We start from the raw sequence: 27,471 nt of genomic DNA on the forward strand, positions 1-27,471 counted from the left end.
GAGTGCCCCTCCTCCGACACCTTGCTAATTAACGAGGATGTGTATTCCTCCTTGGTATAGAGTGCCATGCCCCCACCTCTCCTTCCTATCCTGTCCCTCCTGTACAACCTATAGCCCTTGACATTCACCACCCAGTCATGCATAGAGTCCCACCACGTTTCCGTGATCCCCACTATGTCAGGGCTGGTGTCAGCCATCAGGAGGGCGAGTTCCTCCTGCTTGTTGCCCATGCTATGAGCATTTGTGTAGAGGCATTTGAGGCCTCCCGTGGTTGTGTGTACTGCCCCCCTAGTCCCAGCATTCCCCATGATCTGCCCTCCCCCAATACTCCCTTCCTTCCATGGATCTACCTTCAGGGAGCTGATCTCCACAGTGTCCGGCTGTATTCCTAGCCACGTGCATGTATGTGGGCTCACACATGCTCGTGACGTCCCCTGCATCCCACTCCTGGCAGCTCCAAGGAGCCCCTGCCTTGGAACACTGCCAGCCTGCAAGGGGAAACTAACCGTTTCCCAATCCCTGCACAATACTGTGAATCTGGGAGAAATACTGTCTCGGAGTCATGCATCCTGGTACTGGGTCTATCCCACCCAGTTAGGGATGGGTGGTCACCCTAGATGGGATCTGACTTGGAATCCCACAATCACATCTCCTGCCATTTACATGTAGTACAGTAGGAGGTATGATTGTATGGATTGTGCATTGTGTGGATTACACATTTTACTTGTGACCAGCAAGTAAAATGAAATATGGCTAAAGAATAAGCTACTCAGTGTTTCTGATGAGAGATTTTCAAAGTTGCTGACAAGGTAGAATTAATTTAAGGGAATATTAAATTTGTTGTGGATATTGTCAGTATCCCAAAGGTTTAGCTCAATCCTACCATGTCATTCTGTGAAAAAAATGACTCTCAGAGCATGTGTTCACTTTGTTTCCTTTTCATGGTAATATATGCAGACAGTTTAAGAGTGGGGTGAACTGATTGCTGAATTAATGAAAATATGATTAATTTCATGATAGCACCATACAAAATTACAATTTCAATAACTGGAGTCTTAGTCTTAGAACACCAATTACACCTTCTATGGTATGATACCCACATAATGATTGTTTTAACAAAACTTTGTTATTAATAGTAGACTTTTTATTCATACTCTGTTGTTAGGAAAGCAGCTGAAACATTGTCCGCAGTCTAGATAAATATTCAAAAAGTACAGTTGTTATCTAATTTAAATATGAAAAAAACATGCCAAGTGAAATGATATACTTTTTTTTGTAAAACTAAAGACTTTTCTCATTGTGCTTTCCATGTAGAATTCAAGCAAATGAACACTACATCACAGAAGTTTGTTGTAAAGTCAAGACACAAAAGGAGTAGAAGACAGGTATGAGCTGATATACTAATTTATACTGTTAGGATTGGCTTACAGCTATTGAATGACTCTGAAGATGAAATCCTATTGTTTCTGTCATTTTGAGATATGAGATATAAATAAACAAATAGTCAAGGGAGGGAAGGAATTTCAGTAGCATCCATGGGCAAATGCAGGATTTTGTAAAAGGGGTGCAGGAGCAGTAACCAACATTTCAGGGATGGTTGCACCCTCACTCCTAGCCCCTTTCTACCCCTGGATGGGCAAACCACACCACAGGAACATCAGATGAGGATTTCTTTTAAGTCTCCAAATCAAGTAAGATATCCCGCTCTCCCTCCATTACTCTTTGTGCTCAGTGGGACGTCCCTCCAGGGACAGTGGCAGTGGTGGGCAGTGGAAGGAAGTAAAGGGAGAGGAAGGAAGGGGACATGCCACTGAGGGAAAGGGAAGGGGGGAATTCTTGAATCTTGAATTCTTGAAGAGGGGAATCTGATTCAGGGATTTAAAAAAGGCATCAGCTGCTGCTCCCATGGCATTGCCTGAAACAGGGGTGTCACTGCACTCCCATCTTGATCCACCTCTGCTAGAGGCTTTTTGGAGACGGCTGAAAAGTGGGGGAAACTGAGGAGGAGGAGGAAGCAGCATTTCAAGAGCGCTGCGTTCACTTGGAAAAGTGCACAATTGTCTCCTGATCTCTGAACTAAACATAAGACTAAAGGCTAAAAGAAGTGGCAAACACATATTTATCACCTTGAAAGTAAACAGGCAATAAAAGAAATTGACACATAAATGATTTTTTGTGAACATCACTCTATACCAGATAGCACTAAAGGGATTTGCTGCTTTTTCATAAACAGCATGCAGTAGCTGTAGAGCTATAGCAGCAATCATAACATAATAATCCTTGTGGGAAAACCAGAGAAAATAAGGACAACACAGCTGTGAATATCTGTAAACTGGAAGGAAATGAGGCACTAAATTGACTGTGAAGTAATGACTGATTTAGAATTTGAACAGATAATACAGCCTTTTAAGTGCTTTTCTAGCTAAGAACTGCTTTCTCTTTATATCAGTGTTGTAATCTCCTAACTGATAGCAAACTGTTTCTAAAAATTCAGTTGCTGTTTAGGATTTTAAAAAAATCTAGGAGTTCTTGTTTGCTTTTTAAGTGTTTATTAAGCTCTGGAGGAGATCGGGCAGGGAACACTTACCACTTTTAAAGAAAATACCTATCATTCTTCCACTAGCCCTCCAAAAACTCTCTAGATTAATTTTGGAATTAAAGTGTGTCAATGTGTGGTTTACAAGCATAGACAGGCAGAACAACAATGTGAACACACAATTATTTTTGTAATGTTAGATTCTGGAATAAAATAAGTGAAATGATGGAAGCGTAGTAGTATGATTTATACCTGAGACCAGAATAAAGGGAATAAATTATCCTTCCTGCTGTAACAAATTGAGATGTGTTTTCCATAAAGATTTAAACAGAAATTGAACGTTAATGTTTCTGCAGGTTCGTCGGATTCCACATAAAGTTGAGAAGGAAACAAAATACATTGAGCTAATGATTGTTAATGATCATCTAATGGTAAGACTTACATGCTTTGCTACTTAAAATTTATTAATATTTTAAAATTGTCTTAAGCCTCTGAGGCAAAAATAATTAGGCATTCTATGTTGCCAGGGTGTAAATTCAGCCTACATCTTAAAGACAATTGATTCTGACCTTGTATTGCTATTGTGTAATTACATAGAAAATACTCTTGATTTTCACCAATATAAATGAGAACAATCTTAGATTAAATATGAAGAACTAGAATCTTGGACAGTAGTTTCCTGTGTTTCTGGACTCAAAGCAGATCACATTTCTTTCATAGTGTTTTGAATATTATTATGCTTACCACTAATATCCATGCAAATCAACAGTGTTTGCGTATTGATGACAGACAGATTCATAATGACTGAATTTATTGAGACATCAGAATACACCAATGTTATATTTTATTGTTAAGCAAGTACCTTTCTAGAGAGCAAGTACTAGGGCTTTTTAATACAGCTGAGAAATACATAAACCGGAGCCAATAGCTGGGCACTAAAGCTAGGCAATTTCAAAGAAGTAAAGTTTTCACAGTGAAGAGAATTAATCCTTGGAAAGAGTAGGTAGTTAGCTGTGTTAGTTTGAAGTCAGGTAGAAGTTAGGGCAGGATAGCACCTTAGAGACTAACCAATTTGAAGATGCTATGAAGGTGGTCACCTACAAAAACCTATCCCTCTCTAAAGCAGTTAGTCCCTAAGGGTGCCTGTACATGAGCATTGAGGCTGCTTAGACATGCTGTAATTACCGAACATTGGAACAGACTCAGTTAAACGAGTGTGCTGGAGCGTGGTAGTTATTGTGCTCCAGCAGCCTTCCACGTCTTGTGTATCAGTGTCCCCATGCTTCAGAATGGCAGCAGGGGCACTTAACTAAAGCATATTGAATGAGCTATGGTTCAAGTGCCCCTGCTGCCATTTTGAAGCGTGGGGATGCTGATACATGAGATGCTGTGGCACTTTAATTAGAGTGGCTGCTCTAATTAAAGCACCCCTCTCCCCCACCCCTGGAGCATGTGTAAAAGTGCCCTAAATTGCTACCTTGCCTTACCTTCTGATTAATCTTCAGGAATAAAGGTAGTGACTCCACTTCTTAAAATCTTTAGATAGGGATGGATTTCATTTCTGAAAGATATGCTTTAGTTAAACCCAAATTATGATGCGCGGTAGAAGTAAGTAGATAAAATTCTGTGACTAGTGAATCTCTTAACAGATTGCATGAGATAAGTTATGAAACCCTTATGATTTTAAGCTGTATGAATATATCAGTTGTATCCATCTTTTCCGCTAAGTCTAGTATATTCTGAGGAGTGCCCAAATTTGGAAACATGCCCATCAAGTTGTAGAAAGAATAATACACTGTCATCATTGGGTGATTTAATCCATTTACAGCTCTATTTGGTGAACAAAGCATAATTTCTTAAAGCACAGAGGAAAATGTTGGATGCCATTCAACATTTTCTGAATTATTGTGTTCAAGCCTGGAGAGTAGAGGCCACAGCCTGGACAGTGGTACATGTTCTACCCAACTGAACAGATCTGATTCCTCCAAAGTCTAGTGCTTCTTATATTATGATATTTATGGATAGTATCAGAGTCAGTCCACTGCTCCCCTGCACAGACTGTAGACAGCTTTGGAAATGAATTATTTCCTGTTGGGTTACAATATTTTTGGTAAAGGGTCTGAGGCAATGTAACTGAGACAGGGGTGACTGGGATAGCAGCCCCAGGCACTGCTTTTGTAGGAGGGATACAGAAACAGCCATTGTCACAGTAGTAGCTAATTGTACAGCTGCAATCAGCATGGCAGGAGCCGGCGCTGCCCTGAGTGCTGTGCAACTTCGGTGGGTGCAGCGCTGTGCTGCTAAGCCTCTGGGATTAACCCAGTCATTATTAATTTGCCTGCACTCTGTATCTGGAGCTATGATTATGGACAATTAGTTACGGTATTGGCAGTGCGCTTTGGGCTAGCATTTGAATAACCATGGGCACTGTGAGATGCAAAGTGCCTTTTTAATGGTCACACATTCTGTTGTTGAATTTTCAGACACTTCAAACTTGAGAATGTTCCAGTAACTGTGTTCATCTTATCACTGTTTTTGTTGAGTCTGCAAACAGCAGTAACCTAAAATTGGTGAATTTCTTCTTAGCTGAGTTATTCCAGTATGCACTAAGCTACTGACATCACAGCCCTCATAAATCAGTGTTGGAATCTGGCTGTTCAGAGTCAAGAAGTTGATTCAACGTTTCATTAGCCCTATAACAACACTTGTCTCAGTTTTTATTTAATAGAATATGTTAGAAGCACCACAACTTGTACAAAACCATAAAATATTGAGGAAGACTAAATAGGCATAACTTACCTATAGCTGGCTACCATATTCTGTCTCTGGTAGATGCGAGACAGCAAGATATCTTGTGGCAGCAGAAAATAAACAATCTTATGCAAAGATGCTTATTGCCTGGTGATTTAGATCCAAACTTTGCCTTCCCTTGAAGTTTGTATAGGCTGGTAATGTATAAAAGGTACCTTTTTATTAATTTCTCTATTTTGGAAAGAGGGATTTATATTAAAAAGCCAAAAGCAATCTCCCTATTGTGAGGAGACCATCCTAAACAAAACATGAGCACCCAATGATGAATTTCTAGGAGCAGTTACTTCTAAAGATATACTTCCCTTTACTGGAGTGAAAACAAGGACATAAACTAAAAACCACACTATTTTTGTCTGCTTTAGATAATTTGGTGATATCAGTATATTCTGAAAAGGACAAAAATCAGCTGCAAAGATATATTTATCTTTAGATCCCAAAGCCCTTTTCAAAAAGAGGGGGGTGGGAAACCATCATCCTTCTAATTTTTAAGATGGGTCAATGGAGATTGATTTTTCAGAAGAACTAAGTATCTGCAAAGCCCTTGATTTTTCTAAACTTGTTAGAGCTCAGCACATCTTGAAGATCAGCTCTGTGTAGTTTGTCCAAGGCCACACAGTAAATCACTGCCAACTGAAGTGAAAAAAAAATGAAGCAAAAAAGGTAGTGGACACAGTGACCTTGGAAAAAAATCTGAACACATGGCTGAAAAGAATAATTAAATACTATCATTTTTAAAACATTCTTGTAAAGTCTGTCTATGACTGCTACCTCATCACAAAATAAATGTTATCAAAGGTAAAATATTTCTTCAGCACTTTTTTTATAGCGGAACTATCAATACCGAAGTATTTGTGTTTAAGGATCCTTTCATGCCCCCTAAAATATAAGTTGGGAAATATTTTTCAATTGTATTGTGCTCAGTAAAATAAAAAAGGGCGAGTCAGATCTCGGGTAAGGATTATTGTGAGCTCAGGCTTAAAAAACAAAATGACAAATGATAGTGTAACACCCCAAAAGTAGTCATTTTAAAAAAAGACTCATATGAATGCATCCAGTTCAAAACAAAGAATTGGTGTATACTTTAGAACGTATTCCTTTTTAGGAATAAATATGTAAATATGTTAACGTTTCCTAAGTATTCTTTAAAGATTCTACATTTAGAAAAATTTACACAGATGCTGGATTTTATGTACTGAAAATAGTTTCACGTAGTGCTTAAAGTGTGTGCATAAATCTTTGGAGGCCTGAGGCCTGAATTTGGTGTTCAAGCCTTTTTCTTTAGTGCTCTGTACTTTTCATTTTGTTTCTGTGTTCTACCATCTTTTCTTGACTATCCTTGTGCCTGACTTCTCCTTCATGTCATTTCTCTCATGGTTATTTTGTCATGGTTTTTTTTCATCATACATTTTCTTCCATCTCTTCCTGAGTGTATTTTTCTTTTCACCTAGTCTCTATTTCCCAGGTTGTTACAGTAGTATCTTAGGTGGGTACAGGCATTCATTTTTACTGATAAAAATTTCTTACTGGTAGAAAACTAGGCTGGGAGCTGGAGTGTACATGTGTTGCAGCCCCCTAGCTGGAGAGTTACATATACGAGCTGTCCAGCCAGGGACCACAAGAAGGCTGCTCCCTGGGTCATCACTGCCCTTAGGGGAGCTCATTACCTGGTAGCCTGCCCTCTCCCCTGCCTGGGAAGGAGGAAGACTGTCAATAGGCAGCCACCCTGGTTTTAAATTGCCTCTTCAGCAGCCCAGATGAGCTGCACACCAGGTGATTTAAAGTCAGAGGAACAGAGAAGTGTGGCTAGGGACAACTTTGAAACTGGGTCCTGGCTCCCCAGCTGACCTGAGTGGGTTGTCAGGGAGTCAGAGGACTGTGGGGTGCAAGTGTCTCTCCCTCCTGAAAAGCATACAGGCATTCAAGTCATATAGGGAGGAGGAAGATCTTCCTTGTAAATAACCTATCGAACATCTTGTGGAGGAGACAGTTTTCTTCTGCAAGAAATCTCTTGATTGTCCCTTCATCTCTCTTTTTCGTGGTGGGAGAAAGGCTTTTCTCTTAGCACAAAAGGAATATCTGTACATTGCCTTAATCTCCCTTTCCTCCTGCCCAGGTCAAAAACTACATAGTTCCTTGGCTTATTCCTCTTTTCTGCCTCCTGCTCAGCAAAACAATCTTTCCTTTTTCCCATCTACAATTTGAAGCTTGGAAACTCTGGATTTCAGACACTCTCTGGGCTGCCTGGTACTGGTTGGGAAAATATTTCAAAGAACTCCACAGGAGCCAGGCTGCAGGAGGCTGAGGCATGTGTACGGTGTGGAGTCCCCAGCTGTTTATGACGGGGTGGAAAAAACGAAGATATTTTCTAAATAGTTTTTCCAGGCTTGTAGTTTCCTGAAACCTTGAGGAGTTTTTTGAGGCATGTTTTTGTCATGGCACCAGAGGGATATATTATTCTGGCTGACCTAATCACTATGTACAGACATTGTATAAAAACTGCAAACCACCCAATAGAGGCTAGACAGGTGGTAAGGCGAGGGCTTTGGCAGCCCCACAAGGACTTATGGGAGCATTTCAGAGCTTCAGGGATTGCATATTCCAGTCACTCTCACTGGTTTTCCAGAGTGGTTAAAGGGAGGTTGTTTTTATGGTCCACTTCTGGTGGGTGTTTAATATGGTAATAATAAACAGCATATATTACCTTTCAAGAGCAGGAAACATGGACCTGATTTTCAGCAAGTACAGGGCACCTTTTTAGAGTGTTTTAGGTTGGTTTCCAAAACTGTTAGACACATCAGAAAAACTTGGTCTAGGTGTCTTAGGCTTTTCTAAAGCATTTGTCACTGTAACATTTAAGCACATTAAAGGTGCAGAATTATACGAGGGCTGTTCAATAGGTAGAAGGACTTGGGAAGGTTATGTTGCATAGGAAATATCACCTTTATAGAATAATATTGCAGTGTTCTACTGTTGCTGTGTCATTACAAATATGATTTGAGACTGTTACTGTGAAGTACTGCAATTTATTTTTTATAAGGAAAGACAGGTAGAGATTTGGGACAGAATAATTTCAGGAAAATGTGTTCAGATATATTAGACTGCAAGTGGACAGATTAATATTGACTACATCTGCAAAGCAGTTTCAGGTAAGGATATTGAAATTATGATAGCATATGCCATATTGGCATTTGACCGTTAACTACTAATAATTTATGGTTTAAGGTCATGATAATGATAACAAGTGCAATAAAAATACTTTCATAGAAATTCTATAGCATCTTCACCAAAGAACTTAACTTTCCAAATATGTATTAATTGATCCTCCCAATACTGTACAATGCATATTTGAATAATTTTAACTGTTTTAAATTATAATCAATCTAAAAGATAAACAGCTTGCACACAGCTTTTCCTACAGGTAAATTCATTTTTAAATGCTTATCAGATCACCAAAAATGTATTTATAACTTGTTTCTGTTTGTTTCCAGTGTAAAAAACACCGGTTATCAGTTGGCCATACGAACAGCTATGCCAAGTCAGTTGTGAATATGGCAGATTTAGTAAGTATTACTCAGTTTAATGCTTTTTTTACATGTGTTGTGAATCACGTGGTTATAATGCTGTGGAAAATGTCAGTTCACAGGTAATTATAATATTAAGTTATGTGTAGATTTCAGGCATTTATTTAGGCCATAGTCCATCAAGGGACTAAGATACGTGCTTAAAATATATAAGAGGAATAATTTCCTTTGCTTCATGTGCTGAGCTGACTTATAGTTTCATAGTTTGTAGGGTCGGAAGGGACCTGAGCAGATCATCTTGTCCGACCCCCTGCCATGGCAGGAAAGAGTACTGGGGTCAAATGACCCCAGCTAGATGTTCATCTTCTTATTGAGATTTTTAAAGTACGTCTTACAAGAAGAGACTACTTCTTCAGAGTACCATATTAATTACTGCTAAAACTAACAAGGCATCTGGAACGAGAGTACACTAAAATTTATGAGGAAAATAAGTATTTTACACAATATTGAGAAATACTGGGTAAACCCTAGAAAGAGTTGGCTTTCAGGGCTATAAATAATAAAAGGGCATAGTGCACATTCCTCACTCTAGAAATATTTACAAGGATTCAAAAATCAAACTATTCTTATTCTTGGAAATCTTTGGTTTGGGATATTCACTCCCCAATAGCCAGAGGTTGTCCAGGTTTCTGGAGAGTTACTCAGAGTCAAAATAAACTTGACTAAAGAATTGCATGACAGTCAAAATTGTAGTGCTGCTGCCATTCAGCAGTGCTAATCTATCACTGAGGTTCATTGAACACTATGAAATACAGATAAACCCTGGGCTTTTCTGAACTCAAAGCTTTAAGGTATCCAAAGTCTAGTGTGGTCCTTCAGAAATTTGTATCAGAACTAACGTTCATTTTTCAGAAAAGTTTTAAGACATGCTGGAGGCCTTCATAAGATTTTTCAGCTGGCAAGGAGCATTTTGGTGTTTGACTATTGTGGGATCATACAGAACTCATTAGAGGATTTGACCCTAATCTAGATTTTAGCTAAAGTACTTTTTATTTAAAAAAAAGGAAAAATTGGTGATTTTCAGGAAACTAAATGTTCATTACCATCGATTAAGTACTGAATTACCTAAAAAATATAAGTTGTTACCAAAAGGGAAAAGGAGGTTACTATATTGTATTAGATATAATATATTTGTTCATTCTGTTAATATACTAGATATATAAAGAACATCTAAACACCAGGATAGTATTGGTTGCCATGGAAACCTGGGCCACTGATAACAAGTTCACCATATCTGAAAACCCACTGGTGACCCTTCGTGAGTTTATGAAATACAGGAGGGATTTTATCAGAGAGAAAAGTGATGCAGTTCACCTTTTTTCGTACGTAACTTCGTATGATATTTTATTACTATTTCTTCATTCCGTGGGGGGATGTTATCACAAGTGGCTGGCACATCTTTATATTATCTATGCAATCTACAGTAATGCAAACAGTAGCGCATAAGAATGCCAGGGCAGGGGGAGGGGGATTAGAGCAGTACACAAACTAAGCACAAACTGCATGCACTGTGAAGTCTGGTTGCCTTGCATATTAGCTGCCAACACGGATACCCTGATGGTTAATGCATGGCACTTGTTGCAGTTCTGCTTCTTTCAAGCCCCGATGAGGGGCCATTATCACAACATTATTGGGAGTTCTGAATAAAGGGCTCAGTATATATTACTGAATGCTCTGCATGTTGCAGGATTACTGAGGTTTTCTTTTGCCTCCAAATAATTTATTTTCAAAAAGCGCATGAGCTGTAAGACTCACACTGAGTATTTTTGCTGGGAAAAATATTTTTTGACCTTGTCTAAGTATTTGAACTGTTTTGGCACTGTGATTAATGTAATAAAATACAATAAGTACAGGAGCAATAATGCAATAGCACCGTTTCATGGTTGAGACGCTGGGTTGGGACTCAGTTCGTGCTTGTGTGTGACTTGGGCAAGTCATGTGGGTTTTGTCTATACTGTCTCTGTGCCATACCTGGGACTGCCACAGAAAAGCACACCCTGCCACCTACTCCCCTTGGTGTGCACCAAATTCCCATACTGAGGCACTGCAGGAAGTACACCCAAGCCAGAGAGTCAGAAAACAGTGCTCAGGTGTGACCCTCAGAGCTGCTATAAGCCAGCTACCACACCTCATTTCCAGAATGTGGTGCTCCATTTCACACGGTGGAGTGCACCTGCTCTGTTTTTTGGTCATGGGCTCAGTATGGAGGCATAGAGCTAGGGCCCCAACCCCAGTTGGTACCTTTAGATTTTAGTATAATGCAAATTGTAATTGAAATGAAAGCCTGAAGATATTGAAATCATGGGTAATCTAGAAATCAAAATCTAAGAATGTGTGTTTTCAGAAGGGATGTAATCACTAGAATTGGGAGGTCGGGATGGATGGTTGCAGCGGGTTCTTCTGGCCTTGGAATCTGTGGCTAGCCCTGTTCATTCCTTTCTTCATGGCTCTTGGGAGAACAGGAGACTATCAGTTTAGCTTGTCATGTTGATAAAATTTATAGCTTGGCTTTAGGACAATGATTGTAATCAAATTGTATGCATCAGGGCTTCTGCTAGTTATGTCCGGGGATCAGGAATTTTTTTTTCTTTGATGCATCTGATCAATGTGTTTTTTTCCATCTTGCTTGGAAGCATCAAAAAATGGCCAGAGCTAGGGGTGGGACAACAGATAGGGTGGATCAGTGCCATAGGGTGGTCTGGAGAATTCTCTTTCTTGAATTATGGCATCATAGGAAAGTAGGACTGAAGGGGACCTCATAAAGTCATCTAGTCCAGCTTCCTGCTCGAGGCAGGATTGTCTCTAAACAATTCCAAATGTCTGTCCCAGTTGAATTTCATCTGGTTGACTGAGGACAACTTTTCTAGTCTATCAAAGTCATTCTGGATCCTAGCTTTACCCTTCAGGGTTTTTGCAACACTACCCAACTTGATCATCTACAAATATGCTAGGTGTGCACTCAGTCCCATTGTCCAAATCATCAATGAAGATATTAAACAACACTAGACACAGGAGAGATACCTGCCATAGATGACTTCTCATTGAGCATGATTATCCACCTTATAGTACTTTTGTCTAGTCTGTATTTTCTTAGCTTGTTAATAAGAATGTTGTGGGAAACAGTGTCAAAAAGCCATGGTAAATTCAAGGTATCTACTGCTGTCCCCACATCCATGGAGCCTGTCACCTTATCATAGAAGGGACTGGCTGTGGTTACTTTTGAGTGTGGTTAGGGTCGTACTGATCACCAGATTTGGGGTCAGGAAATAATTTTCCCACGAGTCTGTTTGGGGTTTTTTAACTTCTTCATCATAGAGTGTGGATGATTGGCTAGTATCAGCAAAATGTATCTCACTTAACTAGTTCCAGTTGCTTGTCACTGCTGGGGCTTGAGGCCATAGTCACTTTATTCTCTTTTATTCTCTGCTTGTGTAACACAAAAGTTTAACTTGCTGAAGACTGAAATGATTTTTCTAACATATGCTATTAGACTTAATATTGGAGGTATGTGCATGAAATTTAATGATCTGTTATATAGAGGAAGGCACATTAGAATATTTCTCTTTTTTCTGGTCTGAAACTGTGAAAGTATGGATCAAAAGAGATTTCTCTCAAAGAAGTTGTGCACCACAACAGTTGTAATCTTTGGCTGTTTGGGGAAAAGCCTCCTCAAAAAAGTTATGAACAATTCTTTTTGGTTTTCATAGTTCTGTATTCTGGGGTTTTTGGGGGGGTGAACTGTTTGGAGCTGGCATTGCAAAATAAGAAAGGTAAATAAAGGGTAAATGGAAAAACAATGAGCCTGACATGGTAAAACTTCTTGCTGTTTTTTCTTTTTTAAAAGAGGGAGCCGATTTCAGAGCAGTCGCAGCGGTGCAGCCTACATTGGAGGAATTTGTTCCCTGTTGAAAGGCGGAGGTGTGAATGAAGTAGGTGTTTGCATTCATAGTAGCACGACATTGTGGACCCTATGACACCTGTATCTATACAAGCATGTTTTTCAACCATGTCTCTTTGCTTCACTCCCAATACAGAAAGTTCAGATAAAGAATAATACTACAAGGCAAAGTGAATAATATTAGCTGTTTGCAGATATTAAAAAAAAAAAAACCCTGTGCTTCATTGGTGCTTTTTGGCACTGTTAGCTAAAGCTGGTTCGATCAGCTATTCAATAGAAGTGCCAAAAAAGCCCCACTAAAGTGCCCAATCTTTACAGATGCTAATGAGCTAGGTCGAAGTAATGTGTTGCTGCTTCTGGGCATGCTCAGGGCTTGGTGCAGAAAAGTGCTGAGTTTAAATTAAAGTGCTGTGGGTTTTGGGGTTTGTTTTTTGTTTTTTTACATCTGCAAGCACCAGTTGTGTTTATGTTCAACTAAACTTTCCAAGCCAGGGTCCATTGCTTGATTTTCTCCACTCTTACATCCATTCTGGCAGGAACAAATTAAATGTTTTTTACAAGACCTGTTTTAAACATTTTTGTTTTCCTTGCTGGACTGTTAAAGAGGTGAAGATAAATTAGTCTTCACTGTATTAAGAGTTAAAAAACTGCTTTCTGTTTTATCTCTGTCTTTGCTTTTCTCCTCAGACCTGAAGAAAAATGCTTTGCAATTGAAAGCTTGTCTAACTTTATCCCAACTATGCAGTTGATCCAGTAAAAGATATCTCATGAAAGAAAATCTCTCTTTCTCATATAATTCCTGAACCAACATGGCTACAACATCACTACTTTTCCTTTAAAAATAATCTTGCTTTTAAACTATAAAAACTGCCCTCATATTTAAGAATCTTTTATCAAAATTATTTTTTCCCCTTCTTGTTTTGTTTCCTTCAGTTTGGAAGGCCAGACTTAATGGCAGTAACCTTGGCGCAGTCCTTAGCCCACAACCTTGGCATTTTCTCAGATAAAAGGAAACTATTAAGTGGTAAGTTTGGTTGTTTCCTGCCTTCCCAAATTAAGGTCTTCAAGAGGGGGAAGTATTTCCCAATATTGCCAACTTTTGCCAGAATCTTGATATTTCGGTGATTTAGCATCTCTTTCTTGATAAAATAAGGACAGTCTACTATCACATAATTTTCCTCTTAATTACAATGGCTGCCATCTTAGCTACTCTCAGTAAGGCTGATGCTAGCAAGGTGATGACCTTTTTCCTCCACAGTCTATCAGCATGTGGCAGTAAGGCTGCTATCTCACATTGTTTTAAGTGAAATTGAAACCATACTTCTAGGCAAAGGGTCCACACACTGTGGTTTTGGAGACTAAATAGATTGCTTTTGGAATAGATGGATTATGAGGAGACAAATAGATCCTGCGATTGGTGAGCAGTTGTGAATGTTGGCATCACTACATTCCCTAGCTGTTCAGAGGCAGGGTTCCCCTTCACCTGCACTGAAGTAAGGTGGGGAACTGCGTTTCACCCCTGTCCATTTCCTACCCCAGTCTCTATCCACATTCCTTTGGCCTCCCATATACCTCTATATCTTTTCAAACTTCCCTTCACCCATTTTCCTGGATGTGCCTCCTTTCTTCCAGGGACCTACATCCTATTATTTCCTCTGCTTCTGCTTTAAATACAATTCTTGCTCTGAGGAGCTGGTCTTGTAATAAAATGAAAAGCCCCTTTTCCCTTGTGCTTTTCACATGTGGGCATCTGTTCAGAGCAGCAGCATGGTGACATGGCTCAGTGCCCAATGAACATAAGCAGTGGTGATTTGTAGTTGCCACTGGCCCAGTCATGATGGTATGGCTGCTGGTGGCAGATATTTTTGTCTGTCCACCCCCCAACCAACCTCTGGGTTGGTGCCTTTGGTGGTTGCCTTGGTTCCTGTGTCCCACTTAGCCACTGTGGGAGAGGGTCTGCATAAGAACTCTGGCAATGAACCCAGCAGCAATACTTCTCTGCTGCATGCTGCCCTATCTGGGTCTCGGTAAAAGAGAAAAGTCTTGGTGCAAAAGGAGGGATGGGAGGGGGAATAGTAGGAGACTGCTTCTGGGCTCCCAGATGCAGGCCAAGTCAGTCCCAAGGCAGTAGGAGGGAAGGATAATTGAAATAAAAATTAATTATTTTTAGTGTGTTGGAAAATTAGTTATAATTATGGCAGGAATTATTTGATAATGACTGTAATTACTGGATGATCCATGTATTTACATAGTTTACAGAAAATTTTTTAAAAGAGGGATTTAATTTTTGTCATGTTTTGAATATAAAGAATAGATTATTTTTTAAAATAGTAACATTTAATGATTCTGAATGAGATTACTTTGCTGAGTTATTGGAAGCTGTACTTGGGTTGGGTTTTTCTAAGCATTAGCAACATAGTTGATGTTGTATTAAAAATGTCATTACATAGAAGATTTTTGCAACTCATATAAATCTTTGCTGATGTATAATTGCCCAATTTAATTCAACTGAGTATTGTTTTATGTGTTTTTTTCACTTTTTTTATCCACATTATAGAAAGCTTATGCAAGGGAAAATGAGGATCAGAAGGTATAGGAGAGGAGGGAGAATAAAAGCAGTATTAGGAAATGTATAGCAGTTCTCCTTTCTTATCAGCGAAGAGAGGCCTGCATTTGAGTGTGCACTCAAGAATAATTATTTCAGGCTGAAATTACAACAAATTATTTGGAAGAGGAGTAGGAGTTAAAAATCAAAAGATGGAAAAAGTTGCAGTATTTAGAGGTTGAATCTATTGGTATGTTGGGGATCTTATTTGTGAATTTTACTCTCTTGTGGGGATCTGCCCCAAGAAATGAAAAGCAAGAGAGACTGTTAAGACTGTATAGAGATGCGTGTTTTCCTATGGAAAAAAGTTTTGTATATATGTGTGTATGTATCTATATATTTGAAGTACTATAGTTAAAAAGAGAATTATTTCAGATTTCTTTTGAAGTAAATGAGGAATAAAGTAATAAAATTAAGATAAATTCTGATGTCTTTCTTGTCATAGTAGCCACATTCATACAGGGATGTAAGAGAAGCAAGATATGTAAGTTGAGGTAATAACTTTTATTGGACCAACCTTCATAGTTCAGAGATAGAAGACAAATAACTTTCCTAAATTCTATGTAAAGAAACAGTCACAGTCCAAGCTAAGTAAGCAAACCATTCATTGACCAACCCTTACCAAATGTAACTTAACTTTACTAAAGAAAAAATGCAAAAATGTCCAAAAGAACTCCCCGGCCACAATGCTCAACAAACAATAAAACCGCTTGAATCCATGGATCCTACACATGTGGATGTAGGATATGATATACCTCATCCCGTGCACTAAATGCCCTTGTGGAAATGATATGGATGAAAACAAATCACCTTAACATTTCCCAGAATGAACACTCATGGAAAACCAATAAAGGACCAAAACACTCTGTAATGAAACCATCCATCTTTTACCTTTATTCTTATCCTCAGAAGAAACCTTCATGATGCATTTAGAAGACAGGCCCACAAAAATAAATTCAAAACTTTATTGAATACGAAATACCATGGACTTAAAATACACCAGAAGGCCATGGGCTTAACTTGCCTCTCACATCTCCTGCTAACTTCTCTTTGCTTCATGGGAGACAACTGCCCATTTCTCTTTCAAGTGGTCAAATGTATTAACATAATAAGATATCCTGGTTTGCTCTGATAAAAAAAAATATTTTCTGCTTTAACCCCCTTCCCCCCAAATCCAATGTTTTCCATGATTAAAATGAAACACCTCTCTCTCTCTCTCTCTTTCTCTCACTAGATACAGTATCTGTACAAAAAAATCTATAGATACATAGATACTGTATCTATCCAAAAAAATCCAAAATTTTCTGATTTTAACCCCCACCTCCCCAAATCCATATTTTTCCCTGTAATTAAAACAAAATGTCGCTATATTATATATGGAGATAAATAGATAGATAAATAAATAAAAAATAAAATAAATAAATAAAAAATATAGGGACATTTTGTTTTAATCACATAGAAAAATATGGATTTGGGGAGGGGGCAGTTGAAATCAGAAAATTTTGGATTTTTTTATCAGAGAAAACCAGGATCCATGCACATAATTAGGTTAAACTGAAGAAAGTGTTCTGACTGGCTCTTAGCTTGGGCTGTAAATGCTTCTTTCCCAGACCTGGTGGAAGGGTGGCTTGAAGCTCTAATTCTCATCTCTTGTCTCTGTCAAGTGTGCGAGTTGGTCCGATAAAAATATATATCTCACTTCATAAATCCTAATTCTTTTAAAATAAGTAAGTTTATACATAACTATATAATGATTTTAAACTTGTAAGACTAAACTACGAATTTAATCTTTGTCTTTTGTTAGGTGAATGTGAGTGTGAGGATACATGGTCTGGATGTATAATGGGAGACACTGGGTAAGACACATCTTGAAAGAATTTCCCATACAATGCAGAGCTATAGCTAGGCATTTAGTTGCCTGGGGCAGGTCATGTGCAGAGCACCCCACTCCCCATTTTGTGTTGCATAACATTACTTCCCTTTGATTTGGCACACTTTGTCCTAGGGCACCCAGTGCCAGTGCACCACTGGCCTCCCCTTGCTAATGGTGCTGATACAGTGATATAAAGGGAATGAATCACCATCAGTGTATCTATCTATCTATCTATCAATCTATAGAGATACATGTATCTATAGATAGATAGATAGATAGATAGATCTCCTCACATGTTTGAGGATATATTAAATTCAGTGCAACATTTGCTAGCCAAATATTTGCATTATTTAGGGCATCAATTCTAGGCATGAACATGGAGAAGGAACTTCAACACTTTAATTACAGTGAACTATACAGAATTACAGCAGTCTTTGCAATATTATGTATGTCAATGTTATTAGAAGAGAAATCAGATGTGGCCTGTTTTCTCCAGTGGCCATGAAGATGGAAGGCTGAAACAATTAATGACATATCCAAGTCCTTGCTATCCCCTATTGAAGTTTCTTTTACATTCCTTATTTCAATACTATTTCAATTTAAATTGCTAGGTGAAAATCTTTCAGAAATATATTTAAATTATTCATTACTTAATCATAGTCTATCGGAAAAATTAGTGTCAATATATAGACAAATTCTTGGCTTCATGCACTATGTTTTCATTTTTACTGTATTACTTTCAGAACTGAATATTTTAATTTATGAATCTTTAAAGCATGAGACTATTATAACATAAATACATTGTAGAATAATATTAAGCTTGTTACACTTCTCCATTGAATTAAGGGCCTTATCATAAAACTGTTACCCTTGAATCATATAATCATGGAAAATTAGGGTTGGAAGAGACCTCAGGAGGTCATGTAGTCCAATCCCCTGCTCAAAGCAGGACCATCCCCAGCTAGTTCATTCCAGCCAAGTCTTTGCCTAGCTGGGTCTTAAAAACCTCCAAGGATGGAGATTCCACAGCTGCTCTGAATAACTTGTTCTTGTGCTTTACTACCCTCTGGGTGAGAAATTTTTTCTTAATATCTAACCTGAACTTCCATTGCTGCAACTTGAGACCATTGCTCCTTGTTCTGTCATTTGCCACCACTAAGAACACAGTCTAGTTCTATCCTCTTTGTAACTACCTTTCAAGTGTTTGAAGCTGCTATTCAGTCCCCCCTCAGTCTTCTCCTCTGCAGACTAAATAAACCAAGTTCCTTCAGCCTTTCTTCATAAGTCATGTTTCCCAGCTCCTAACCATTTTGGTTGCCCTTCACTGGACTCTACAATTTATCTACATCCTTTCTGAAGTTGAGGGTGCAAAATTGGACACAGGACTCCAGATGTGGCCTTACTAGGGCTGAATAGAGGGAAATAATCACTTCCCTCTGTCTTCTGGCAATGGTCCTACATATGCAGCCTGATGTGCTGTTAGCTGTCTTAGCAACAAGGGTATACATTCAGCTTATATTCAGCAACACTAGCTTATATTTAGCTTATTATCCACTGTAACTACCAGGTCCTTTACTCCAGAGCTGCTGCTTAGCCAGTTGGTCCCCAGCCTGTACTGGTTCATAGGATTGTTATAAATGCAGGACTTTGCAGTCAGTGTAATCTAATTTGGATCAGTACTGTGTGCCAAATATGGAAAGTGTTTTCTGCCAGGACAATAACTATCTACCCCTAATTTTGTTATCAAAGTAATTTCTGAGTATAAAAAACTGATGTGCATACAAAGCTGTTTGCAGATACAAATTTATCTGAAAATTCAACCCCATAATTTTTTTATCTGTTTTCAGTAGATTTTTTGTGATAAATGTTCCTGTTGATTATACACATTTGCTGCTTAGCTAGATGTAGATGTCTTGAAGTGTTTTCACTGGAGTACAAAGTTTTCAGATATTATATTAAAAATATTAACTTACATTTACACAGTACTTGACTTCTTGATAAATCCTAACTGGTCTGTAACCCTTGTAAATTGAATCATATAAGCATGAGCTGGGAAAGACCTATAATGCTTTTAGGCCTTTACTCTTGCTAATGTAGAATGATAATCATAATTCTTTGCTAATATTTTTATCCAGTGATCCTGATTCAGGACAGCATGAATCAGCTTATTTCACTGAAGTATGTAAGTGCTTTGGGAACCAGGATCTCAATATAGAAATCTCTTAAGCTATTCTACATAAAATTTATTCCTCCAAAAAGAATGTATACAGGATTGTGTGTCACTTAATCCATGAGTACAGACTGATTAAAAGTTTCTTTTTTGTCTTAAAACTGTTAGGGACACCAAAAAAATGTCTTGACCCCACAAACAGTTCTAATGAAACTCTTTTTATAAGTAAACACTATTTATATCACATTTATGATTTTTCTCTAGGTTCTCTAAATGAGTTTTTTTAATTTCTTGACTGTTAAAAGTGTGTCTGAATTTGCTCAAAAGGCTTGCAGGTTAAAATTTTTATGTATATACTTTTACAGCATGTCTCTGAGCCAAGTACCCTCACAAACTGCTTTCCAGAATAAAACCATATGCTTTCCCCCTATATTTTGTAAGCATGTAAAATATCATGTAATGTTTAAAAGCAATTGAAATTATAATAAAAATCTGTATTTCTTTGCAGATATTACCTTCCTAGCAAGTTCTCCAAGTGTGACATTGAGGAATACCATGAATTTTTAAACAATGGAGGTGGTGCCTGCCTTTTCAATAAGCCATCCAAGGTAATTATTGGCATACTATTCAAAGAGGGAACATTTACCAAGGCATATTTGATTTCTTACCATTCCACAGACTTATAAACATTTATTTGCAGCCAGAGCACTGAGAAAAAGAAAGTTACCTTTCTGTAAATGCTCAGAGGGTGAAATTCAGCCTGTGCAGAAGGATTAGCTTAAAGCATGTATGTCACTTAATCTTTATGAATCATAACAACTGTAAGCCACATGAGATCAGAGCATGCTTTCAGTCCTAATGACTGTGTTTGTTCAAAGCTAATAATTTGCTTTAGTTAGCAATCTGTTTGGGTAAGAGTTTTCTTCAACTCATGTTTGGTTTAGTTGTTGGATGGACACACACCTTTTACTGAGTAGGAAGAATATTATGTGCATCCTTTATCTTTATAAAGTCTGAGGTTGCCAATAAATGCCTACAGAGATTCTAGGAAAAGTTATCCTGTTTGAATAAAGTAGTCCTTGTAATTTAATTGAATTCATACCATTCAAAAGCTGGCAAAGTTCAAGATTCAAAGTCCTCTCCTTTCTGCATTCTCTATTTTCAAGTATTCATTCAAGACAGTGAAAAAAATACTATGCGTGATGTTATTCCTGGTGTTATTCTTTTCCTAATCCATCTGAAACCATCCATCTGAAGAGCAGAAAAGAAGTATCATGAAAATACTTCCCCCGCAATTGGGAGGTTTCCAATCTTTCTTTTAGGTATTCCAGTGATAGCTGAATAAAAGTTAGGGCTTTTGGTTCATAAAGATTTGGGGACAAATTTTCACTGATATAATTTTATGGGGGTTCATGCATTCTACCATCCTCCTGATTTGCTGGAGTTTCAGGATTAATCCCCAGAACTCAATGGGAAACTGTAACAGGGTTGGCTGTAAAGCCCTGGGAGGAGAAGAAACTTTCTTGTACCCTGCTATCAGGGCAGTCTACCCATCTTTTTCCCACCAAGCCTTGATGTAAATTATTATTAAAATATGGGATGCTGCCCTGATCTTACTCTAATGACCCCCAGGTTTCAAGGGTCAATGCCCTAGAAGCAAATTGTGTGGCTCCATTCCACCCCTACACCATGTCCCATGCTTTTCATGCATCTTGAATCGCACATCAAATGGGATACTTGCCTTTACATCTCCAGGCCACCTCAGGCTTTCTGTTCCTTGTTGGGGTTTTAGCCTTCCCAATTTCTGCCCTGTTACTTTGGCTGGTTCCATAGACAAAGCCCACTATTCTAGACCTGGCTTCCAGGCCCCAGCCCCCATTTTGCCCTCTTTGGCACCAGGCTGCTTGCCCCTATTTCTGCCCTGCTCCAGACTCTGGGCTCTGCAGTCCCCATGCTGTGCCCTGCTCTTGGCTCTGGGCTCTGTTGCCTCCACACTCTGCCCTGCTCCAGGCTCTGGGCTGCCTGCCTTGTTATAGGCTTTGAACTAATTATGGCTTTCTTATCTGTCGCAAAAGAAACTAGTACCCTGCCCTCTTGTACTTCTGCAACTTGTATTCATCAATGACTTCAAAACAGAGTTTGTAGGAAGTTATGATTTTTCAAACACTGAAGGAGACAGAGCAGAAATTCAGAGTAGAGTAAGAGCAGCACTCATTAGGCTGGATTCATCCTGATCTCACTTCAGAGTTCCCTGGGAATTGTGCTTGCATTGCCACATTATCCTCTCTCACCAGGACCGGTAGAGCACAAAAAAAACCTGTGGTAAATTTTTGCCAACACCTTCAGCTTTAGCTTGTCTGTTTGGACACAAATTTAGCAAAATGTAATAAGCACTCTTGCCCATGAACCCTGGGGGATAGAGAGGATCAAATGGATCAGTTCATGCCCTTGACCTGCCTCTTGCAGATGGAACTGAATGGGAATTCCTTGAAATCCCCAGAGAGGGGCTTTATCATAGCTGGGAGAAGTGGAATATATAACTCTCCCTTTCTCTGGAATTCCTCATTGTGCTAATGGAAGCAGAAGACTGAGCATGAGGTCACCTAAAGATTATAGAAAATAATCTTTAAAATAAATTTAATTATATGAAGTGGAAACACTTATAGCAAGACTTAAAGGAAAAGCAATATAATGTAACATTAATGAAACCATAACCAAAAGAATTAGTATTTGTAAGATGGTGGTTCTGTAGTAGAATGCTTAAGGAACACCTGCTTCATTAATGAAACTAGCAGTCAACACCAAAGGTAGTCAGGATGAGGATCTTGAATCTTTTGTTTAAAACTGATGCTATCCTATACAAAATTCATGTGCAACCTGTTGGGAACACATGCAAACAGACTAACTTGAAAAAGGGACATGGCAGTTTACTTAGCGTCTGACAGAATATGCTGTTTCCTACAAAAGCTCACATGTCTCTGAAAGTGGCACCTTCTCTAAGGTTCTGTCTACCCTGTCCTACCTTCAGGAGGTGGCATTTTTATCAATGTGAAAGAAAACACTTTTTTTTAAGCTCATGCAGAAACAATACATTTATGACAAGTTCCACATCCACAGTATTGCAGGAAACACAGAGATATATCATTCTTCAGATGGATAACTAGGATTGCAAGTTTTATCCTTCTCACTACAGGAGGCCTTCTTGTATTCAGAAGTAAACAAGAATGCATTTACTGCTTCTGTCTCTTGACAGAGCAAAAATCATCTCCTGAGGCTCAGATACTAGATGTTCATTTGCTTCCCTCTGTCATATGCTGTTATAGCTTTTAAAGAAAATAATCATTATTAAAAGGGAGAGTCAGCCTTATGCATGTGTAATTGCATATTTTGAACACATCCCTCCTTTTTATAGACCTGGATTTTTTTAATTGTAGCCCAGGTATATATAGGGTATGTTCCCCCTTCTCTGATTGAAGAGGATCACAGCAGGTAGAGGTGCTGTGGGAGGAGACTGCAAGCTGAACAGTCTCCCGCCATTCCCTATAGAGTCAGGCCAGGGCCAGACAGCATTAACTATATACAGGCTTATTAATGGACATATGAAAACTCAAAAGAATAGAGTGAAGTTTACATATATAATAAGTATCTCTACACAGTCTACCAATCTGCATTAAGTTTATATTCTATATTTGGATTGTTCCCTTTACTAAGGCTCCAAACCCGCAACAGTGATTAACTAATTTAGGATAGGTTCGTACAGGTAAATACAACTAGTCATAAGAATAAACGCAAGGGAACTGTAGATAAGCACTATAACCCCAGGGGAAATATCGTCAGGGATTCAAAAAGATAAACATTTACCCATGCACATGTATATTGAACAATCATAATTGACAATAACAAAATATGAGGTGCTTGGACAAAATATAGGGTGCTCACACAGCCTTCAAGGTATTCTGTATCCCTACAAGACTTTCCCTTTAATAGCAAATAGCCTTGTGCAGCTCCAATGTGGGAAAGGTCACAGTTCCCAGGCTCAGTCCCTTGTGGGCTGGGTTGGGATCCCTGCCTCACAGGGACCTCTGCTAGCTCCCCCTTCCAAGGGCTTCCTCCCCTGTGGGAACCCTTTCCCCATTAGCTCATGGCTCCAGTGGAGTGGGGTTATCTTCGGCTTTCAGATGGGGGCCCCTTTCTGGCAGGGGTGTTCCTCCACTGCCTGGGGCTCTCCAGTCCCGTGGGCCACCTCGGAGCCATGTGCACCATTTGGCTCTCCCTGTTGCCCAGGATTGGAGGCCTGGGCTGCCTTGTGTGACTCCATGGCAGGGTCTTTGTTAGCTGCCTGGCCGCATGCCAGGGGCTAATGATCCAAGCCACCAGAGACGGCTCCAAGAGTCCTGAGCCGCTCTTGGATCCTCTGTGCAGTGCTATCTGCACTGGGGTCCCTGGCCACCTGCCAGAGGTTGCAGACTCGAGCTGCCTCCCAGGGTCTGAGCTCTCAGGGTCTGAGCTCCAAGCACTGATTCGTGCACACTGCGCCTCTGGCCACACACCAGAGGTGCAGACCTGAGGTGTCTCGAGCAGCTCCCAGGTCTGAGCCCCATGTGCCACACTGTGCACTGACTGGGGCTGAAGCGTCGGTCTGGCAAGAAAATCTTTGGGGCAATTCTGGCCACTGGCTCCTCCCAATGGGCAGCTCTTCCCTAGGTCTTCTTCGCCCCTCTGTCTCTTCTCTGTCCTGTGATGCATCTGCCACGTGCTGGGCACACAGCTCCTTTTATTCTCTTTGGAGGCTCTGCCTCCTAAAGTTCTGCCAGATGGGCAGAGGGCAGGCTTGAACCAGGTCCAAGGCTTCTTTTTTTGTTTTGTTTTTTGCCCCAAGCAGGGGTGGAGCAAAGCCCCTCCCAACAGTTACCTGATTGTGGATGGGCTCTACCAATCATGAAGAGGATTCTCCGAGCCCAGACATGCTGGGCTATATTGGTAAGTTCGCCAGATTATATAGAAACAGAAAAAATATTGATTGGAAATTCTCTTTACGTGGAACACTGCTTTTTTTGTGTGACATAGTGCTGTCTTTTTTTAAATCACCATGGCTTTGTTTCACCAATTATACTGTTGCACACACAAGCTGGAATAGCAGTAACATCTGAATCATAAAGAGAGCGAGCACGCACAGTGATGTGTCTTATCTCTAACATGCTGCTTGAATGTTGCTTCCCATGCAGACAGTCAGAAGTAGACATGTAAAGGTACAATACAAGGGGAAAAAAAGATTTAACCAGGTGCACCTACATGTGCAGTTGAAGTGGAGCAATAAGCTATGGCACAAATTGCTAGGTGAAAATCTTTCAGAAGTATAGTCAGTTTTCCTGGACTGTTCTCCCCATCAGACTGGCTTTCTAGGAGATCCTGCCCATGAGTTCCGTGAGTGAGTCAAAGTGTGGTTTCCTGAAGTCCAGGGAACTTACTCTGCTGTTCTGCATCCTTCCTCTTCTCAGGATCCTGAACTCAATCATCTTGTGGTTACTGCTGTCCAAGTTGCCATCTACTAGTATATTTCCCACCAATTCTTTGTGGTTTGTGAACAGCAGGTCAGGAAGAACAGGGCCCCGAGTTTGCTGTTCCAGCACTTGCACCAGGAAGTTGTCCCCAACATTCTCCAAAAACTTCCTGAATTGCCTGCTCACTGCTATATTGCCCTCCCAGCAGATGTCAGGATGATTGAAGTCTCCCATGAGAACCAGGGCCTGTGACTGGGAAACTTCCATTAGCTGTTTGAAGAAAGCCTCATCTATCACTTCCTCCTGGTCTGGTGGTCTATAGCAGGCCCCCACCACAACATCACCCTTCTTGCTTTCTCCTCTGACCCTAACTCAGAGACTTTCAACAGGCCTGTCTCTAGTTTCATACTGTAAGGGCAAAACATATGATGGCAAAACCAAATGTAGATCTTCATGTTCATTTAAAAATATCATAATTAAAAAAAAATGTCATTTCTTGTCATACTTTAAATTTCTGATAGTGATTGAGACCTGCACCCAGACAGAGCCCTTGACTTTGGGCTGTGGCGGCTGCCTGGCATGGCTACCAGCAGCTGGGAATGGGAGCAAGGTCACTCCCACCTGTAGCGTATGCTCCTTAGTGAGGTCCCTGGAGTCCCAGCTGACTGAGCTCCAGTCCCATGTAGGCAGGCTTTGTGCCATCAGGGCCATTAGCAGAAGACTGATGACTACTACAGTCAGGCTTTTCTGAAGAACAAAGAGAGAAAAGCACGGATGCCCAACTGCATGAAGATAGAGAACAGGAAGATCAACCAGGAGCTATGCTCAAGGGATGCTTGGAAGATGGTTGTCTCGGGTCCCAAGATATGCAGTACCAGGTCACTTTTCCCTTGGAACTGAGCAACAGGTTCGCACCTCTCACACCACCAGCAGAGACATCAGCAGAAGCACAAGCAGTAGATGAGGGGAGGCATCCAGCTGTCATCCCTAGGAGGAGACGCAGCGTGGTCATGGTGGGTGACTCCCTCCTGAGAGGGACAGAGGGAGTGATCTGCTGCCTTGACCCCCTGGCCCATGAGATGTGCTATCTCCCAGGGACCCATATTCAGGATGTGGCAGAGAGGATTCCTAAACTCATCTGGCCCTCTGACTACTACCCCATGCTTCTCATCCATGTGGGCCTGGCTCAGAGCAATGCTGGTTGGTCATGAGTGACTATAGGGCTCTGGGGCTGGGCTTAGAGGGCTGGGGTACAGATAATTTGCTCCTCGATCCTTCTGGTTATGGATCACTGACGTAGGAGGGAGAAATGTACTGAAGAAGTCAACAGACGACTGTGGCGCTGGTGCCATCCCAAGGGCTTTGGCTTCTTCTATCAGTCTGCACTTGAGAGAGAGAAGCAGCAGTTTATTGGGAAGGGATGGCCTCTACCTCACTCCGAGGGGAAAGAAGCTGTTTTCGGCCAGAATGGCTGACCTGTTTGATAGGGCTTTAAACTAAGCTCAGTGAGGGACAGGCAGACAATCACTAGTGCAAGCCCTGGAAGTGATAACCATGAATCAGCAGGTCAGGTAACATAAGGGAATCGCTCCTACCCCAGCCCAAGGGTGGGACTCTGCTAAGAGGACAGGGAAGCCCAGGGCTTCCGATGGCAGGCTTAGCTGCTTGTACACAAATGCCAGGAGCATGGGGAACGAACAGGAGGAACTGGCCATTCTGCTAAGTAAAAATGAATATGATCTCATACGGATAACAGAGACCTGGAGGGACTCCACCTATGACTGGACCACAGGTATTGATGGCTATACTTTGTACAGGAGGGATCCTGTTGCAAGGAAAGGCATTGGTGTAGCTCTCTATGTGAAGGAGCAGTATGCTTTCCTACAAGCAGAGATTGGTGCCCAAGGAGGGCAACTTGAGACCCTGTAGGTTAGAATACAGGGAGAACGTGGTGAGGGTGGATATAACTGTAGTAGTCTATTATGGACCTCCTAACCAGGAGGAAGATCTTAGCCATGAGTTCTCTAGGGAACTGACATAGGCTGCACACTTTTGGTCATGGTCATCATTGGTCATTTCAAACACCCTGACATCTTGTGGGAAGAACGTTCAGCCAAATCCGATCAGTTGTGAAGCTTCCTCACTTGCACTGACAAGCTCTATTTGACTCAAGGAGTCTATGTGCCAACAAGAAATAAGGTGCTGCTGGATCTGGTACTGGCCTTCTTTACCATCTGAGTCTCCAGAGTCTGGAATAAACTCCGCACAGAAGTGGTGCAAGCACCTACTCTGGATACCTTTAAGAAATGTTTGGACGCTTATCTTGCTGGAGTCATATGACCCCAGCTGACTTCCTGCCCCTTGGGTAGGGGGCTGGATCCAGTGAGTTCATGAGATCCCTTCCAGCCCTAATGTCTATGAAATCTATTTCAGCTAAAATCATATCATTGTGATAGAGCAGTGTTTCTCAACCTTTTAAGTAGCAAGTACCCCCTA

At 40.3% G+C, this 27,471-nt stretch overlaps 1 protein-coding gene across 1 annotated transcript in view; it reads left to right on the forward strand.

Moving 5' to 3' along the window:
- ADAM22 (ADAM metallopeptidase domain 22) overlaps positions 1–27,471 on the forward strand; it is a gene marked incomplete at its 5' end in the record, with an annotated part of 198,603 nt that overhangs the window by 122,043 nt on the left and 49,089 nt on the right. The window contains 8 exons of the mRNA XM_019532849.1: positions 1,315–1,385; positions 2,893–2,967; positions 8,836–8,907; positions 10,084–10,250; positions 12,773–12,857; positions 13,760–13,850; positions 17,236–17,287; positions 19,983–20,082. Coding sequence (XP_019388394.1) covers positions 1,315–1,385; positions 2,893–2,967; positions 8,836–8,907; positions 10,084–10,250; positions 12,773–12,857; positions 13,760–13,850; positions 17,236–17,287; positions 19,983–20,082 — 713 coding nt within the window. The remainder of the gene's footprint in view (positions 1–1,314; positions 1,386–2,892; positions 2,968–8,835; positions 8,908–10,083; positions 10,251–12,772; positions 12,858–13,759; positions 13,851–17,235; positions 17,288–19,982; positions 20,083–27,471) is intronic.

Source organism: Crocodylus porosus, unplaced genomic scaffold (genome assembly GCF_001723895.1).
Source record: "Crocodylus porosus isolate Cpor-Errol unplaced genomic scaffold, CroPor_comp1, whole genome shotgun sequence".
Classification (NCBI taxonomy): Eukaryota; Metazoa; Chordata; order Crocodylia; family Crocodylidae; genus Crocodylus; species Crocodylus porosus.